Below are 19,529 nucleotides of genomic sequence, written 5' to 3'. Positions count from 1 at the left end.
AAGATATTCAGTTCTTATTTCCAAAGCTGGTCTGACCATACCTGCATACTGTAAGTGACATCTGGAGAGGCTGAATTTAGAGTTTTGTTTTTTTATGCAGTTACATGAGGAATAAAATGTTTGCTAGCTCAGCACAGCCTTTGGGATACATCTAAGATTTATCTTACTGTGGAATACCCATGAATGGCCCAGGCATGGCAGAGACTACTGCTCACAAATACAGCTGAAACAATAGTCCTTAGAGAAGGCTGATATGACTTGGACTCTTTCCAAGGAAACCAAAACCCTTGCATCCATTGCTAACTTGCAAAAATAATTCTTGTTAGACTGACTTCCTTTGTTCTTTGCTTGGAATTAAAGACTTCCCTAAGGCCACATGATTTGCATAAAACCACCCTGCCCCTTTGCCTTTCAGACACCACTTTTGGTATAGCAAGAATAGCGTGTCATACTCAAACAAAAATTCAGACTTACTTCTTTGAGGGAATTCATTTTTGCACTGAAGTGAGGAGATTTTAACATGCGCAACAGAATGTCCAATCGTAGATCATCCACCACAGTTACCAGGTCAGGTTGGAAGCGCATACACAGTAGCTTTATAGCAGACAGGAGTTCAGGGATACTAACTAGCCTCTGTTAAAAACATTTTTTTTTAAAGTAATGGCTGTACAGATTTTTAGACATTTTATTTTAAGCATAAGTTCTGTCATGTTTTAGACTTGGATAATAGACACAAAGGGTAACAACAGTAACCTGGTGAAGGCTGCTTGATCTATAATCTGCAATACTTTGTCTTTCTGTGAACATCTGGAGAAGTATTACTCAGACTACTAGAAAGAATCACTATGAAGACAAAGTTTAGGGGTAATGAAGAAACTTCTGTTGAAAGTTAAATGTGCTAAAATGTTCTAATTTGTAAGATACATATTTCATGTCTATCACTATTTTTTAAGTGCACAGACAGTAACATTTCCAACACATCATTATGACTATGTCTACACTGTGCACCTTACAGCAGCACTACTGTACCGCGACAGCCATGCTGCTGTAACGTACGCAGTGTAGCTGCTCTTTTTTGTCAGCAGGAGAGAGCTCTCCTGCTGACAAAATAAAACCACCCACAATGAAGAGCGGTAGTTTTGTTGGCGGGGGAGCGTCTCCCTCCAACAAAGTGCTGTCTCCAACATGACTTTGCATCAGTAAAACTTTCATCCATCAGGAGAACGTTTCTCTCACGTCCCTGACTGACAAAAGTTTTACCCACAAAATTTCAGTGCAGCTATAACCTAAAATAAGCTTCATGAAAAAGACACTATAAAGACTCATTAAACATAGTGGACAAATTCAGTACAATGTAGAACAAAAATATGTCAGAAGATGTTGAAATCTAATGATCTCCTCTGATAAAGATTAGCAAACTCTTTTGGAAACAATACAATATTTGTATCTGTAAAGAAATGCAATTTTATATCTACTGCAGCCGAGGCAGAGCAAAGTAGCCATGTAGCCCTCGGATTTTAAAAGATATTTAGGCTCTGCTCCACCTAAGTCACTTTTGAAAATGAGACCTAGCCTCCTTAGTCAGTTAGGTGTTGCAACACTCAGCAGAGCAATGCCTAAATGCCTTTAAAAATGTAGGCTACAGGGCCTAATGCTACAAGGTACTAGGCACCTGAAAGTCAACAAGAATAGAGGGTATTCAGCACCTTGCATGACTGGACCTAGGGGAACATGTTGGACAACTATGAGGGAAAAGTCTTTTTAGACAGGAAGGTCTTTAACACTGAGTAAGATTTTAAAGTGGATCCTGGTAAGTTCAGCCAACCCACTAGCACAGTTTCCTATTACAAACATTCTCAGTCTAAATTTAGCTCAAGTGATACTTTCCAAACAGAAACTAGTATAATTTGTTCTCAAGTTATGGTGGTTTAGCATTAACATTTACAGTAGTTTCTACATGTATATTTGATATAATCAGAATGTTACCTTGTCTTTTAGGTCCTTCTCTTCCACATTCTGCACATATTTAATCATTTTATGAATGACTGGATCCAGCATGGGCTAAGGAATTTGAGAAAATACAAGGACAATCATTTTTTATTTTCCAAAAAGTCAAGTTACTTGGAAGATCTGGTTGCAGTAAAATGAAATTCAAAAGCTTCTCTCTCTAAAAAGGCTACGACTTAAGATCACATTTACTTTGAATACATAAGCTAACACAAATATGGCATACATAAACCATCCTGCTGGTATGAACAGAGAATGAAGTAATGTAAAGGAAGAAGTCAAAATTTCCCAGATGAATTAACAGCAGGTTGTACCATAAAAATATCTAGTAAAGAGACCTACTCTTTTCAACACACAACACTTGCTATACTACAATGAAGTTAACCTGACACCTAGTGGCTTCCTATCTGCCACTCTTCTGAACAGAGTGACCACCCCCACCCCCCACAAAACCAGCTGCAATATTCCCAGCAAGCCAGTGTGCCTTACAACCAGTACTTGTGGTGCTTTCTCTCTGAAGCTATGAATAGTGTATTGCCAGCATCTAGAAATTACCACACAGCTCTTTCTGTGCAAGCACATTTATTCTCAAGGTAAAAATATTACAGAAAAAAAACATATAAAAGCAATAAATAGATTTAAACAACATACTAGGAGTCACCCACAAATCTTACAGGACGCTAGTAGGCCAAAGTCTTTCCAACTCTTTCACAAGAGCTGGGGCCTTTCTGATCCAAGAAACGGGAGAAGTCCTGAATCAGTTTAAATCCAGTCTTTTTATCCCCAAAAGCCCTTTCTTTGGCTGGTGGTCTCTGGAAAACTCAGTTTGAACCAGTACATTTGCAAACCACCACAGGGTGTGGCATTTCTTTTAACTGTTCAGTCTCAGTGACTCACTTTAACCGCCCTCACTGTTTTTAGGTTTTAGAGGAGCTCTGGTAGCCCTCCCCCATAGAGAAGAACACAATCACACATAAGCCACTCATAAATTTAATACAATGGCCCCTAAAGATATTGCATGGGGTTGCAATATCTGCCACAATTTAGCAAAGGTATGTGGATCAGAGACATTTCTCTCTAGCGACGTATTTTCCAACTGATGCTCACATACCCACACTCAATCTCAGTCACAAAGCTAGCAGTCTAAAGCAAGAGGTACTCATTGGGGCAGATTCTTGTCACACCTGTTTTACCCTGGGATAGTTCAACTGACTGCAAAGGAGTTGCTTCTGATTTACACTGATGAAGATCAGGAGATTCAGGATTACCATCCTCAGCAAATGAATATTCACACGGTGAGAAACCCTTCTACTCTGTATAAACCAAAAAATTAGGTTGAGATTTTCAACTGACTTTGAAAATCTCATCCCGTGACTACATAGTTGTAATTAAAAATAGCATTTCTACTCTCTTGGGTAACAAATGGCACATATGGTCTCCTTGTTCTGGGTAGCTCCCCACCACTGTAATATGCAGACATTTCTCTAATGCATGCAACTTTCCTTCAGCCCTTGTTTATGAAGAAAGTATGTTGAAATCTTCTTCAATAAAGTTTTCAAAAATTGACATATCTAAACCTGGTGGCTATTAGCCATGTGTTGTGAAAGGCAACTTATTTCCCCACCTTCACTTGTGAATGCATCTAAAAATTGGTATTTGCACATCTTACAGCACAAAATGTGTCACTCAACCAATATTATTAGCCTATGCAAAACAAGTACCCCGCACCCTAAACCAGACATGTTTAAGAGTGTTTCAAAATTAACCACCACTTTGATACTAAGTCGGTGATAAACTAATTCAGTTTTCCATATTAATTTTCCGATTCTCATGCCAAACTTAAGTACCAGTAGTGTTGCCTTCTGGATGCCATTTTTTAAGAGATCCATTTTAACACAGAAAAATAAATACAAAACTCAAGGGAGCAATATAGCTGTGTGTTTCAAAGTTTGTTTGTCTACTTTCTGAAATTAACTCATAAAAATGGTGTTTTACCTGCACTACAGAAGAGTTGAGATACTCTGCACACACCCCCAATGGCTGAACTAATGCAGAGACTGCCTGGAAGAAAGATAGTAGATATTTAGGCACAGACACAGTAATCCCTTTCAAGACTGATGATTAAATTCTTTAAAACATAGGTGAAGGTTTACAAGCAACATGTTATCATACATCCCAATTATCCTCCCATTGCTTACAATTTTGTTTCAGCACTGAAGGGACGTCCTGACTAGTTATGATTGACAACACGCAGTTCAAGAAACAGACTTAAAATAATGGGATGCATTAAGTATTGCATCTGTTGCTTGCAAACACAAAAGGACCATCTCAACTTTCAGTGGTTTTGGTCATTTTATGGTTCTGTTATTATAGTCTGTTCATGGTCTGTTTTGGTCCAATGCAAGAGCCAATAAATGCTTTGATGGTTCACTATGCAGCACTGTAGAGTACAAATGCATGTTCTCTGGTGGAAAGCCACAAAAGAGAATTTCTTCTCCCAAATCCAACATTCACCTTCTTCATGAATCCTATCACTATCTGCCAGATGGCTTCAACATTTCTGTGTAGGACCCAATGCTGAAGAATGTTCCTCATGCAGATCAGTCACACAAGGACTTTCCTTCAGATATGGAATGAAAAAAATCTTGAGATCCAAGGTTTCCAAATTTTATCAATTTTCAAGTAGAGTGAAGGAAATTCACTTGCCATTATGACATACCAAGACCAATTTCCTCCTGAGAAGAGGCAATGACTTACATAATAGTGAGTGTCTCACTACAACCAACAGCCTGTAAGTTAAGTGTCCCTAGTCAAAAATCACTTTCTTAAGAAAGGAGTTACTAGTAAGTTAAGAGGAGAGAATCTATAACAATGTCTAAATTTAATGAGATAAACTCCCCTTCTCTCATATTTACATATAAACTACTTGCCTCTCCTTAATAAGTGTGTGTGGGAGGCAGAGGGAGGAGAAGAGGGAGGAAGAAGAAATCAACCCACTAAAAGGAAATAGAATTTTCCAAATTTGTAGCTCAACTGCAGGTGATGAACAAGTTATTACTTTACAGACAATTAAAATTTGAAAAAATGTGCTTCCTCTCAGTATTCTGGTTCTCAGACATGGTTATTTAGATTTGAAATCTGTTATATCCGAGTCTTCTAGATTACTTTCAACACCAAACACCATTAGGCTCTATGAACCTAAGACCTCGTATAGTTTATGTAGTCATAAAATGTGTCAAATTTTGATGCAGTAGTTAACATATTTAGAGTTATTTAGTGCCGAGATTCCAAGGCCAGAAAGGCCCACTGTGATCATAGAGTCTGACCTCCTCTGTAACACAGGTCATAGAACTTTCCCAAAGTAATTCCTAGAGAATCTCTTTTAGAAAAAGATATAAATTTGATTTAAAAAATGCCAGTGATGGAGACTCTTCCATAACCCTTGGTAAATTGTTCCAATGATTAATCTCACTGTTGAAAATTTACACCTTATTTCCAGCCTGAATTGGTCTAGCTTCAACTTTCAGCGAAGGGATCATGTTATACTTTTGTCTGCTAGTCTGGAGAGACAATTATTAAATATTTGTTTCTCATGTAAGTACTTATAGACTGTAATCAAGTCAATCCTTAACTTTCTTTTTGTTAAGCTAACTAGATTCGGCATCTTGAGTTTATCGTTATAAGGCACATTTTCTAATCCTTAACCATTCTCATGGCTCTTCTCTCAACCCTCTCTAATTTTTTAACATCCTTCTTGAATTGTGGATATCAAAACTGGACACAGAATTCCAGCAGCACTTGCACCAGTGACAAATAACGTCTCTACTCCAACTTGAGATTTCCCTGTTCACACATTCAAGGATCACGTTAGCCCTTTTGGCCATAGTATAGCACTGGGGGCTCATGTTCAGCTGATCCTCCACCATGACTCCCAAGTCCTTTACAGAGGCACTTCTTCCCAGGATATTGTTCCCCATTGTGTAAGTATGGCCTGCATTCAGCCATATTAAAATGATATTATTTGCTTGCATCCAGTTTACCAAGTGATCCAGATTGCTCTGTTTTAGTGACCTGCCCTCTTCATTATTTACCATTCTCCCAATGACTGGGCCATCTGCAAACTTCACGAGTGATGATTTTATGCTTTCTTCCATTGATAAGATAGACAGACGAAATATATAAACCAAAGATATTTTAAAAATAATTTACACATGGGAATCACCTTCCCTGCAACTGAAATGCAGCTACTTCAGTGATGAATGCTAAAACTATATAACAGTTTACCCTCACTTAAAACTGGGATGCTGAACCCAAACTGAAATTAATTCAGGACACCAATGCTAATAACTGCTCTCTTCTGGGTAGATTCATGGGATCTTTAGTAACAAGTGGTCAAGATTTTGTTTTTCTTTCAAGCAGCAGTAGACCATAATGCATTACAGAACTTTTAGAGCATGGTAACACGGTACATGTGGCTAGTTAGGATGCAAATGTAATGTGTAGATTTACATCCCAGCTTGCCAGGTGTCAACTCTCTGTAGAGACCAACTCTAAGTCTCATCTCAAATATATAGTTCCCTGACCTCCAACCATCCCATACCAAAGAATTCTCCCAGCATTCTTTTTGGAGTACTTCTTCAGTACTGAAGAAAGCGTTCTATGTATCAAATTACCAGTATCGCTTGCTATAAAACATTAACATATAAAGAACGACATCAACAGAAGATTAACTTACCCCAAGTTCAATATCTTCTGAATGGAGTTTAGACTGAATTGCTGAAAATCCACCCAACTCTGCAAACTGCAAAAAGCAGTATCAAGTCAATGAATTACAACTGTCTGCATTTTAAATATGTGATTAAAGCAAATATTCCAAGCTTTAACTTGGAGCGTATAAAGCTTGGTTCTCCAATGATCATCTCTGAAATAAGAATTCAAGACGAGATGCTTGAGCTGTCAACAAGGATCTTCCACAGTGGGATTTTAAGTTTAACATAAGACTTGTGCTTTCATGTCTATTTGATGGCTCACTGGGGAACACAACATAGAAGATCCACATAGGATGACAAGCTGAGAGACAGCATGCAGGATGCATCTCTCTAGCATTCCCTAGCAGCTGTTTGTGGAATGGCATGGCAGCCCCAGAGGTGACCTTTGGCCTTCCTCAGCTGAAGGGTACAAATCAGTAGTGCAAAGGTGGGAAAGGAAGAGGGAGGCAACCCAGCATGATTGCCTTGGCAAGGACCTTACCATCTATGTTGGGCAGGGTTAAAGTATAAAACTCATTGCTCTACAGTTGTCATCCTCTATGCGAACAAATATGAAGCATCACTTTTAAGAGTAATGAATTCAAGTGACAGACACCAGATACTATCAACAGTTCTTTTCAGTTTAGCTTTACCTACCCTGTTTACCAGATCCACCAGCCACCCATGAGGTTCCTAGATAATTAAAAAAAGTTAATTGGCAACATATTTTAAAACAATATGTGAAAGTCAGCTTTTTTTATTGTGTGCTGTATTTAGCATTTTGGGTTAATTAGCTTTATGTATGTGCTACTACTTCAAAGAATATATTTGTGTGTTTATGCTACCTCCTTTACTGAGTGCAGCTGGAGCTTTGAGTTGTTCTTATTACCATCATCCTTTTTTGGACAATGCCTGTCATCACCAACAATGGGTTGCGGCAACATTAAGCTATGTGGCTGCTGACTGACACACAGCCATAATTATAACTTATCAGTAGTGTGGAATATGACGGAAGAACCTTCCCTGAATTTTGGCAGTTTCTTTTTGTTTTCACAAGCTCCGTGCTTTCTTTTTAGCAACAGAGTGATAACCAGAGACTGAAACAATTTTCATCCACACAACAGATACAGCACCCACAATGGCATTGCAAGCCTCAAACTGCATCTCTACCGGAGTGCCACCACCCTGACCTGAAGGGACCACCTTTAGGTGCGAGAGACTGAATGAGCATGTAGACTTGATCAGTTTTGAACTGTTTGCTGAGACTGCTAACAAGAGGGTTAATTAAGAGGGCAGTTTTGTGAGGTGGACACTGGTATATTAGGATCTGGACAAGAGCAACTAGGTCATTTTATATAGCAAAAGCTAGAGATGTTAAATCAGTGGTCTCCAACCTTTATTTGCACAAGATCACTTTTTGAATTTAAGTGCAACCCAGGATCTACCCCGCCCCTTCCAAAAGGCCCCACCCCGCTCACCCCATCACTTGCTCTCCCCCACCCTCACTCACTTTCACTGGACTGGGGCAGAGGGTGCAGGCTCTGGGCTGGGGCCAAGGGGTTTGGAGCATGTGGGGGGCCCTCCAGGCTGAGCCTGGGGCAGGGGGTTAGGGTGCAGGAGAGGGTGAGGAGTGCAAGCTCTGGGACGGACTTTGGTTCCAGGTTGGGGCAGGGGGTTGAGGAGCAGGAGGGGTTACAGGGTGCTGGCTCCACAATGGGGCTCAGGTGCGGGCTCCCACTGGGCACCACTTACCTTGGGCAGCTCCCGGGAGGTGGTGCAGTGGGGCTAAGGCAGGCTCCCTGCCTGCCTCAACCCATGCCATTCCCAGAAGTGGCCAGCATGCCGCTGGGGGGGAGATGGCATGCGCGTAGCTCCGCACACTGCCTCTCCCCTGCAGGCACCACCCCCGCAACTCCCATTGGCTGCAGTTCCCCATTCCCAGCTAATGGGAGCTGTGGGGACGGTGCTTGCAGGCAGGAACAGCACGTGGAGACCCCTGCCCCCCCAGACCACAGGAGCGTGCAGACTACTTCCGGGAGAGCCGTGGGCCAAGGCAGGCAGAGAGTCTGCCTTAGCCCCGCTGCGCCACCAGATTTTTAGCGCTGAAGATTGTGATAGACTGTCAAAGGCGCCAGGATCGACAAGTCGATCGCGATCTACCACTTGATGACCACTGTGTTAGATGGTCTTTTGTTTATTACTGGACTAGTAGTAATGATGACAGATTTAGAGAGGAATGGGCACCAATCCCCAGATCCAGTCCCTCTGGTAGAACATTCTCGCAATCATGAAAAGGGAAGGCTCTTCTGAAGAACCACCACATTTGGTATTCAAAAGCCACTCAATATTTTTTAAAGATTTACTTCAGCTTATTTTGGATAAGCATTTACAGATATTGGATAAGCCTTTTATACTCTAGGTATAAAGCATTTCTGTTCTATAAAACAGACAAAAATATGTATGATCACCTTTTGGAAAGTAGATATGGGTGAGACAGCATACAGATTTCCTTCTCCAAAGACTTCTGCCCAGTTTCTCTGGCATACCTTCATTCGATTCTTGAAATGGTATTCATTGTCAGGGTTAAAAGCCTTGAAAAAAAAATACATTAAAAAACCAGTCACAACATGGCTTATTTGTGAGTCTCGAAGACTGATCTTGTTAATATTTGACTTCAGTAGTTGAACACAGTTCTTGAGCATGGCTAATTTTTCCAAGTGAAATATAAATTAACAGTTTAGCATGGATAATTCAGGTTAATGATACTTAGTACTTAACGTATACAGTATTACAACTTCAGAACACAGTACAAACAATCTCCAACAATCCTGTGAGGCAGATATCCCCTTACTGATTTTCTTCTACAGAAAGGGAGGACAGACTGAAAGGGGGTTAAAGTGATTTGCACATGGCCACAATAGTGTCAGAGCAGGGATCAGAAGACAGGAGTTCCCACCTCCCAGGGCTATGGTCATTCTTTTGGCAAGGTAGCCTCTTTAGAGCAGTAATACAAGGGAAGATTGTAAAAAGTGACCAATGATTTGAATGCTACACATGAAATACCTTAAAGAGGGCTGATTTTCAGAAAGCATTGACCACTCAATCTGAAAAATCAGGCCCGGTCAGATCTCTCAAGTTCGACACACAAAACCTGAGACATGCAAAAAATCATTACTTACTTTTTAGTATTTTGGCCACAGTTTGAGTTTATGCTTTAAATGGTAAACAGTAGCAGCAGAAATATTAGAGGTCACAAGAGCTTTCCTGAAGATTGTAAACAAATCATCTGTGATGTTTAAGAACGCATTTCTAGAGACTTTCATGTTTTAAGGACATTAATAAAACTAATGAGTATTAATTCCTTCTATAACTTCTATCCTCCCTCCAAGTGAGTCAAATGTCTCCATGGATGTAAAATATTACCATTACAAGAGATTGCAGGATATAATACAGTACCATTGTAAGCACACCCAGAAGACCAACAGGAATTGGGTCTTGTTTCACTCTCTCTGCGACCAGATCTACTAGCAGCATCAACATGTTGTAGATTCCCTCATGGATTTCAGTACCCCATTTATGAACAGCACTTGATGTCAGCAGCTACCAAAATGAGAAAGATGCATCAATCTCTGGCACTGATCATTATTTTCAGAGTAACACTTTTCCGTAACAGTATTTGCTAGTAGTACTCTAATATAAATATTATTTATGATATCTTTATACAGCAGAAAGGGAGGAAAAGCAACAGTGATAGTTATAATTCCACCATTTTAAAACTTCCTAATTAGAAACAGGATATAGCAAACACTAAGAGGTAATCATCAAAATACACTGACGGTTTCTCCTGGAAATTACTATTTAACTCAGAAAAGTTTTGTATGGAAGAGAGCCATTCACTTTAATGTTTTTATTCCTAAATGCTTGAGTAACTCTGTTGACATGTTTGTAGGATGTTAGATAATCCATTTTTAATTCTTGCAATAAGCTTGTCACATGGCCACATTACTTTGCTTGCAGTCATGGTTTGCTATATCACCTCTCTAATATAATTTTCCTTAGAAATCGAGGGAAAATGTCATTACTGAATAGGTGTATGTTTAAAGAACATTTTTAATGGATTGGGAGGCAGCATTAAACCGCCATGTTAGGCCAAACTGATAACAGAACTACATTAGGTTTTTAAAAGGTAGAAACAGCAATTAGGTAAACATTACCCGCTGCGTTTGCTGGGCTTGCATTCAAATTACTAAGCTTTATAACCTCACAGAACCCAAAGACTATTTAATTTATTTTTTAAGATTTTCAGAAACTGCAGTGCATTAAGCTTCATGAATGGCTTATGGGTATTTTAGAGTAAATGTAACCCAGCGGAAGACTAACTCCGCAAACAGAATCTTTCAGCTACCCTCTTTCCATCTCTCCTCCTCCCCACCCACACCCCAACTATACAGGATGAAAACTAAGTAGGTACAAAGCACTCAGTGGTTAGAAAGCACAGACATTACTCTCAAGCCAATTGGAACATGATGTTATTTTCTTTAAATCCTTCTACCTGAAATATAATTTTTCCTGGAAATTGTAGGGCTTAATAACTGATGTACATTTAGAAAATCATATACAAGACCATTATTCTTAACTCCTAAAACACCAGTTAGTTTCAAAGGTCTATCCCTTGTTTACCATTGGAATATAGGACCATAGATGCGCATGGCACATTATGTAGCAGGATAAGGTAGTCTGTGCACCATCATGCTTATATGACATGATCATGACAAGAAAGAGAATGCACCGGACGAAGGGGCAATGGCATGGAGAGGGAAATACACAGAAACAGGGTAATGGAGTTGCTCATATGGTATGGTACATGTCAGTATCTGGATTTGATATTTTTAAATTACTATATTAAAAGAGGCTCAGAAAATCATGGTTTGGAAGGACTGTAGAAAAAGATGGCTTGTAAGGAAGGATTTGAGAGGGGGATAGAAGCTGCAAAGCATACAAGGTAAGCAAGACCATTCCAAGTGTAGGGGCTGCTTAGGATAAGCCATGGAGATTATTATTGGGGTAGGGAAGAGAGTGGTCTGGAGGAAGAATTAGTGGAAAACAGGGTCCAAATAAGAAAGTGTCATGCAACCAGTGTTGAGACAGAAGCAGGACAGAGTTTGTTCATAGCTTTGAAAGGAAGGACAAAGTTTGAGACTGATGTGGAAGGGGACATGAAGCCAGTAAAGGTAATTTTAAGTGGGATAGCATGATATAGTCAGAGTGATGGGCAAGGAACAAAGTTAGGTCACAGCATATGGAATAGGAAGGAGGAAAGCAAGATGATATTGAGAACTCCAAAGCGTAGGAGTTCACAGTAGGCCAGGCAGGAAAACCAAGCATGGAAGAGAGTTTTGGTGGTAAGCACAGAAAGGAAGGGACAAATTTTGGCTAGGCTGTAAAAGGCAGAAGTGGCAGGAGTTAGGGGTCTAACTGTGTAGGGTAATGGAGAGAGGAGAGGAATCGATTACTCCAATTTTTCAGACCTGGGGGACAGAACGATTGCAATGGAAGAATGAGGGAGGAAGACTGATCATTAGTACTAAACAATAATACATCCTAATATTTATGGAACTTTAGACCTTCAAAAACACTGTATCAACATATACCAGTTAAGGCCGTGATCCTGCAACTGACTACGGATGCAGGGACGCATCCATATGAAAGACCTCATTGATTTAAATGGAGCTCAGCACAGATGCAGGATTGGGGCATAAGCGTTCAATTTTACTGAAAAATTTATATGACCCCAGTCACCATAATATCAGAGACACATCAGAATGGAACAGAACATTTCATGAAATGGACTCCCAAACACAAAAGTTGGATTTGTGCACTTTCCTCCCCCTTACCTTTTTAAATGCTTCAGGCATACATCTGTCCATGAATCTTTTGCAATTCTCATCAGAATCAGAAAGACCTTTTCAGAAAGGATAGAGGGTATATAATTTAGGATTACCTCTGGCTGGTTTCCTACAGGCTCTTGAGCTCTAGATCTCAAAGCCTTGCTACTGAGGTCACAGAAGATGAGCTCAACAAATAACGTGTTTGCAACACAAAGCAATAAGCATCCTATTGGGATTACATTACTCGTGCTCTACATCTTTCACCAAAAGGGACTGGAGGTCAAAGAAACTAGATTTCCAGCCTTTTAGAAATTAGAGGCAGTTTAGTTTCCAAACATTCCATCTGGTACAACTACATGGCATTAACAGAACCTCACCTCTGTAGGTGTTTTTCCTTTCAACGACACAGTTTATGTTTTGATACTTGCACAAATCATTCTGCTGCTGCTCATCCACCATAACAAACTCACATACAGCCTACAGTACACTCAGCTAATTTTTTTTTTTTTTACGCACTGTATTGTCTTCCACCAATGCAACAACATAGCATAACCTCCTTTTAGCTCGCCAGAGGGCATACTGAAAAGCAAGTTCATGTATACCTTCAACTTCAGGAGTTGAACGTGTTGCCTCCACAGCACCCTCAGCCCCTGACAATTTGACCCTCAGCCCCTGACCAGAGAGGAATCAACCCAAGTCTATGATATGGCAATAGAGAGTATTTCCACTAGGACAGCCTGGTCAAATAACCCACTCTACAGCTTAATATGGAGTGAGCTTGGACCCAAACATCATTAATATAATAATAAAATGCCCAAGTAAATTAATACAGCTCTTTATTGACAGTAATTTTTAAAATGAAACCATTTTACATACAAAAATATTTACAATCTTTAAAACATAGAACGAACTGCATGCCTATTCTATTCCACAATCAAGCACACATGAGCAAGACAAAATTGAAACCCTCTTTGCAAAACCAGTATGAGCTCACAACAGCAGATTGTTAACTGTTCTAGCAATATTTTTGTATGGCACTAGTTAGTAAGTATAAAAATTGCAGTTTTCTAGAGCGTATCCTCTGTATACACCTTTACACAGAATTCATAAGTACTCTTCCTAAATACACACTGGACTCATTAAAAAACAAGTCAAAAACAGAACTTACCAAGTCTTGCTAGGTAGGTAGATGCAATTAGGCACTTGCCCAGAGACTCTTCTCGCTTATATGGTATGGACCAGTGATCTGTTAAGACTCTGCTCTCCAGTTCGTACAAATTGGTTGTAGGAAACTCAATACCTTCTCCAGAGCAGTTCCCATTTTCATCATTTTTCTGTGAATGAAAAGAGATACAAATGAAGAAGGGATTTTTAGCTGCTGCTCGTGATTATTTAGCTCATCAACTCCTTTAAGACAAAATTAGCATGTACAACTCCCACTGATTTCAAATGGAGTTGCAAGTATATTTGAGGGCAGAATTTGACGTTTCAATTGAATACCCATTGATACAGGGACTGTACTTTCCTCTATACATGTGTGTGTTTACATGTCTTATTTCCAGGCTTGCCAACTAATAATTTAAACTTAAGTCTTGTGATATTAATATTCCTGGAGTCTTGCGACAGAAGAATCTTAGCTGAATAAAAAACTGCCCTGGTTGTGAAGGAAAGCTGGAAAACATGAACCCTAAAGGTTCAAAAACTAGAAGACAAATTAAAAATAAGCTTGGTTTCTAAGCTTTAAGCTTTTAAGCCACTCTCAATTTTGGGGGGCCTGCCTCATGATTCTTGAACACCTGGGGTTAGCAATACTGTATTTAAATAATATCTAACAAACACCCCTAGTATTTTTATAATTTGATTTCTAGTAATTAAATACCAAATATTCTGTACTCAAACACTATCACAGAACATATTACATACTAAAGGTAATAAATGTCTCATGCTTACAGTGTGAAGTACCCTATTCACTTCAGAATTCTGCAATTTCATCTCAGTTATTCTCTACTAAATATTCACTGTGAAACATCTGACTAGGCCAGATATTGTATCATTTGAGGTAATTCAGCTGCATAACATGATCATTCCCTCATTTTAAGGACAGACTAAAATATTTCTAATATGCTGTACATAAAGTAGTGATTTATCAAAAAACCCAAATCTCAATCACAACTCTGCCCTTTTTACAGTCAAAATGAGTCATTAAAAAAAGCAGTGCTGTATTTTCCCATCCCCCTCCCACACAGGACAAGCAGCAATCTGCTCAGATCAACGTTACCCATTTCTTTTTAATTGCCACTGAATTGCAATTATTCCTGCACACAGAGAGAACACACAAAATTAGCCCAACATTCTTTGTGAAGTGCCACGTGAGGTAAAGCAGTGATGCCAGATAAAATAAGGGCCTGGGAAACAAGCTACCATTTCTTCTGTTTCAAATGCTGATCACCCAGTGTGGGGTGGGGTAGTGGGATTCACAGAGGAATTTTCCCTCTGACACGAAAACAGGAGGCAGAATTTGGCTCAGGTCCTGCACCAGTTGGAAATAAGTGAAAACAAAAATGTAGTAGCAGCAACAGGACCGCACTCAGGAGAAAAGCCACGTGATGCTCCTGGGGGAATTCTGTGCCACTGCACATGCAGAGAATTCATGTCTCCCCGCAGATTTCTTTGCTTCCCCACAGAAAATGATACGGAAGTAAAGGGAAGCCACGTAGGGGGTGGGGGACCTGGGGATGCCCACGGGCTTAGTTTGGAGGGGTACTGCCCTCCCAAACAAAGGCTAGGCATGGGGGGCACTCAGGGTCACATGCTACTGCCCCTCCCATTTCTTAGAGCACAGAGCTGCCCAGCTGAAGGAGAGTGCTGCTCGGACGCTGCCTCATGGGTCCTCCCTTTCTGTGTGTTAGGAGCCATCCTGTCTTCTGTACAAGAATGAGTGCCTGCAGTGGGGCAGGGGAATAGGATAGGGGAAGAGGCAGTAGGGAAGGAAGTGGGGTGGGATAGGGCAGGGATGTGGGAGTGAGGGCAGGAGACGGTGGGAAGGAGGATGAGAAGTGGATAGGGGAAGCGGGAGCCCAGCACTTGGCACCCCCTCGGTGGCAGAAGCTGGGGCTCCCCCCAATAAGCAGGCACTTTGAACCCCACCAAATGAGCCCTCCCCCTGCACTTGAACCACCTCAATGAGCCCCCCCACAGTCCCAGTACCCAGACCCCCACAGATATAAACCCCCACCAAGCCCCATCATGACACACCCAGACCCTTCCTGCCTAGTCCCAACCACCCTCACCTGGACCCCCCCTGCAGAGCTCCACTGCCCCTGCACCCAGAAAGCCCCAAATGAGTCCCGGTGCATCCAGATCCCCACAATGAGCTGCCACACCCAGATTACCCCACACAGAGCCCTCTTGTCCCACACCAGGCTCTCCCCACATGAAATCCCTCTACACTTGGATTCTGCTGGGCTGAGCCTGCCTGCCCACAACTGGGCCCCAGGGTGCTTCTGGGGCAGGTCCAGCCCTTGTACTTTGTCAGGGGTGGGTGCAGTTTCACCGCTGAGTCCCTTTCCCAGGGCAAGGGCTGCAGGGTGCTCCCCACTGCAATGCTGGAGCCTCCATATTTGTTTATTATATAATAAAATTTGCAGAATTTTAAAATATTGTGTGCAGAATTTTTTATTTTTGGGGGCCAGAATTCCCTTAGGAGTAATGTGGGGAGGAAGGACAAGGACAAAGCATATTCAAGTGTAAAAAAAAACAAAACCAAAAAACCCCCCACACCAGTGTCAGGGAAGTGAAATGAACAAAAGAAAGAAAATTAAAAGAAAACAGAATCCATGAGAAAGTGGTAAAGAATTTAGTCTATTTGAGCAAATAATGGAGCTCCTAGTTCTCACTGCATCCTATATGGAGGTTTTGTCCAGTTTATTTTAAAAAATTCTAACCTAACTAGAACAGTGATTCAAGAGCAGTAAGTTTAGAAATAAACTCAGACTGTATATAACTGACCCGTGGAATTCACTATTACAGGTGTTACTGGGATACAGTTGCTGAAGTAAAACAGAACAAGGCTGGATACCATGACCATTAATATTTGCAGCTGCACAGCCCAAAAAGAGTAATTAAGTCCAAAGCTTCAGGGCATAAGCTTGTCAGCAGACAGGAAGCAGTTTCCCCCACATCCAACTTTGTGAAAAACACTATGTAGTTGGCAAGCAACTATAGGATTTTGTATTTCGTTTGAAGCATCAGGTGTTGGCCACTGCTGTTGAAACAGCCTGATCTGATGTGTTAAATACATTCCTATGTAATTTATGTCTGAAATTATTATTTGGGGGGGGAGGGGAGGTAAGAGGATTTTGAAAGTCTAAGGGTATGTACGGAGCTGGAAGGTGTAATTTTCAGTCCAAGCAGACATACCCATGCTAGCTCTAATAGAACTAGTGTGCTTAAAACAGAAACGCAGCTGCAGTGGCACAAGTGGTGGGATGGGTTAATCGCCCTGAACACAATCCCATTTGAGATCTTAAGAATGTACTCGGGGAAGCTAGCCCATCCCATGGCAGCTACACTGCTCTTTTAGTGTGCTAGTTCATCAGATGCAGCATGAATACGTCTACTCAAGCCAGAGATTACACCTTCTAGCTCCAGAGTAGACATACCCTTAATGAATTTATTATGCTGAAAGATATTGGAGACAAAACTGACAACACAAGTGCTCTAGAACAGTAGTTCTAAACTAGGGGTACATGTACTCCTAGGGGTACACAGAGGTCTTCCGGGGGTCACCAACTTATCTAGATATCAGTCTAGTTTTACAACAAGCTACAGACACTCCCTGGGTTACGCAAGACCCGATTTACACAAATTCACACTTATGGAAAAAGTTCTGTAAGCTAGAAATAGGAGGGTTTTGGGGTTGGTTTCTTTTTTGGCATAACGTTCAAGTATACGTTTCTGACTTATGCAAAGTTAGAGTTACGCAAGGCTTTCCGGAACCGAACAATTGCGTTAAGTTGGGGAGCGTCTGTACATAAAAAGCACCAGCAAAGTCAGTACAAACTAAAATTCCATACGGACAACGACCTGTTTATACCTCTCTCTATGCTATACCAGGGTCGCCTAACTGTGGCTCATGAGTCGCATGCAGTTCTTTTACAGTTAAAGTGTGGTTCACGGAGCCCCCGACGCCTCCCCCAATTCTCTGCCTACCAGAAGCTCAGGCTTCTTCCCTGTGGCAGGATGGTGGGTCTAGGAGCTTCTGCGCGAGACAACTGGTGCCTACTGATAGTGGGGGGCACAATTTAAAGCCCCCCGCAACAGCTTAAGTCACACACACCCAGGCATGCCCCTCGCCTTCCCACAGCAGCTCCTCCCTGCAACTTCCAGGTGTTAGCTCCGTGTGGAGAGGCACTGCTTTAGCTCCACAGGGAGAGGCAGCAGTAAAAGCAGGAGCTCTCCCTGCAGCTCCCAGCTGTTTGCCACTGTCTCTCCCCATGGCCACAGCTCCCAGCTTGCTGGCTCCAGCAGCTGCCTGGCAGGGAGGGGGCCCGGCAGCATCATGCGACCGAGCAGAGCCAGCAAATCCTGGCAAAAATCCGGAGGGGGTGGGGGAGATATGACCCCACGTGCCTCCCCCCATGCATCACCTCTGGCAGTGGGGCGGGGGGAGGAGGGGATTCGGGACTGGAGGTGCTCTCAAACATCTCAAGATTGTCATGCACAGCTCAGAGGGTTAGTAGGTTTGGCCATCCCTGTACTATACACTGAAATGTAAGTACAATATTTATATTCCAATTGATTTATTTTATAATTATATGATACAATAATGGTACTGAAGAACAGGGAGGGAAAACCAGTAACTGACAGAACAGCGATGAAAGCAGTCTGCAAAGATTTCTACACCAAACTGTTCGCCTCTCAGATAAATGTCCCAGTACCAACACTTCAACCAACCAATGAGCACGTACTCCCAGTCCTTGTCAGCAAAGTTCGACATGTAGTTCACCAAATGAAGGAAGGAAAAGCCCCAGATAAAGATGGACTGACAATTGAAATTATAAGAGCTGGAAGCCAAGACCTCTGGGAAACCCTTGCTCAGAGGTTTAGCCATTACTTGGACATGCAGAAGATACCATCTAGCTGGAAGGAGTCCAACACCATTCTGCTGTACAGGAAGGGCGATCATGAAGATCTAAAGAACTATCGTCCAATATGCCTACTCTCACATGTCTACAAGCTGTTCACCAAAGTAACAACAAACAGACTCTCACAGAGTCTGGATGAGCAGCAGCCGAGAGAGCAGCAGGCTTTCCAAGGAATTTCAGCACAATGGACTATATTTTCACTATAAAACAGCTATTGGAACACTCAAGGGAATACAAATTCCCTTTATGTACTGCCTTCGTCGACTATGAAAAGCGTTTGACAGCAATCAATGCAGCGTTGACAGCTCTTGCAGAGCAGGGCATCGACACAAACTACATCAAACCATTAAAGGAAGCAAATTCTGACTGCACTACAAATATAACTTTATTTGATATTCCCCTTTGCATCCCAGTTAAGGAAGGTGTGAAATAAGGAGACACCGTTTCACAGAAACTCTTAACAGCCTGCCTCAAAATGGTAATGAGGCAGATGATTTAGAGGGGTGGAATCAACATCAATGGAGAGCACTTAAACCATCTCAGATTCATGGATGATATTGTGTGATTGCAGAAAATACTACCAAACTATAGAAAATGCTGCTAGAACTCAACACAAAAAGCAGCCAAGTCGGACTGAAAATTAACAGTTCCAAAACGAAATTTATGTGGTCTGATACCTTGCCAAAAGCCCAAATAAAAATCACAGGAGAACAAGTAGAAGTTGAGCAATATGGCTATTT

General features: G+C 41.4%; 1 protein-coding gene across 5 annotated transcripts in view; it reads right to left on the bottom strand.

Annotated features, from left to right (window-relative positions):
* Positions 1-19,529, bottom strand: part of USP24 (ubiquitin specific peptidase 24) — a 111,776-nt gene that overhangs the window by 76,154 nt on the left and 16,093 nt on the right. For 4 of the 5 annotated variants that reach the window (XM_073357590.2, XM_073357591.2, XM_073357594.2 and 1 more), the window contains exons 2-10: positions 13,812-13,977; positions 12,650-12,717; positions 10,212-10,355; positions 9,224-9,346; positions 7,413-7,448; positions 6,743-6,808; positions 4,003-4,068; positions 1,987-2,061; positions 475-633 (exon numbers count right to left, since the gene is read on the bottom strand). In XM_073357590.2, the coding sequence (XP_073213691.2) occupies positions 475-633; positions 1,987-2,061; positions 4,003-4,068; positions 6,743-6,808; positions 7,413-7,448; positions 9,224-9,346; positions 10,212-10,355; positions 12,650-12,717; positions 13,812-13,977 (903 nt within the window). The remainder of the gene's footprint in view (positions 1-474; positions 634-1,986; positions 2,062-4,002; positions 4,069-6,742; positions 6,809-7,412; positions 7,449-9,223; positions 9,347-10,211; positions 10,356-12,649; positions 12,718-13,811; positions 13,978-19,529) is intronic. The other variant, XM_073357592.2, reaches the window with a different exon arrangement.

The sequence above is a fragment of the Lepidochelys kempii genome, chromosome 8, assembly GCF_965140285.1.
Source record: "Lepidochelys kempii isolate rLepKem1 chromosome 8, rLepKem1.hap1, whole genome shotgun sequence".
In the NCBI taxonomy this organism is placed as follows: domain Eukaryota; kingdom Metazoa; phylum Chordata; order Testudines; family Cheloniidae; genus Lepidochelys; species Lepidochelys kempii.
The sequence above is the reverse complement of the archived record's forward strand: the minus strand, read 5'-3'. Positions and strand labels throughout refer to the sequence as shown.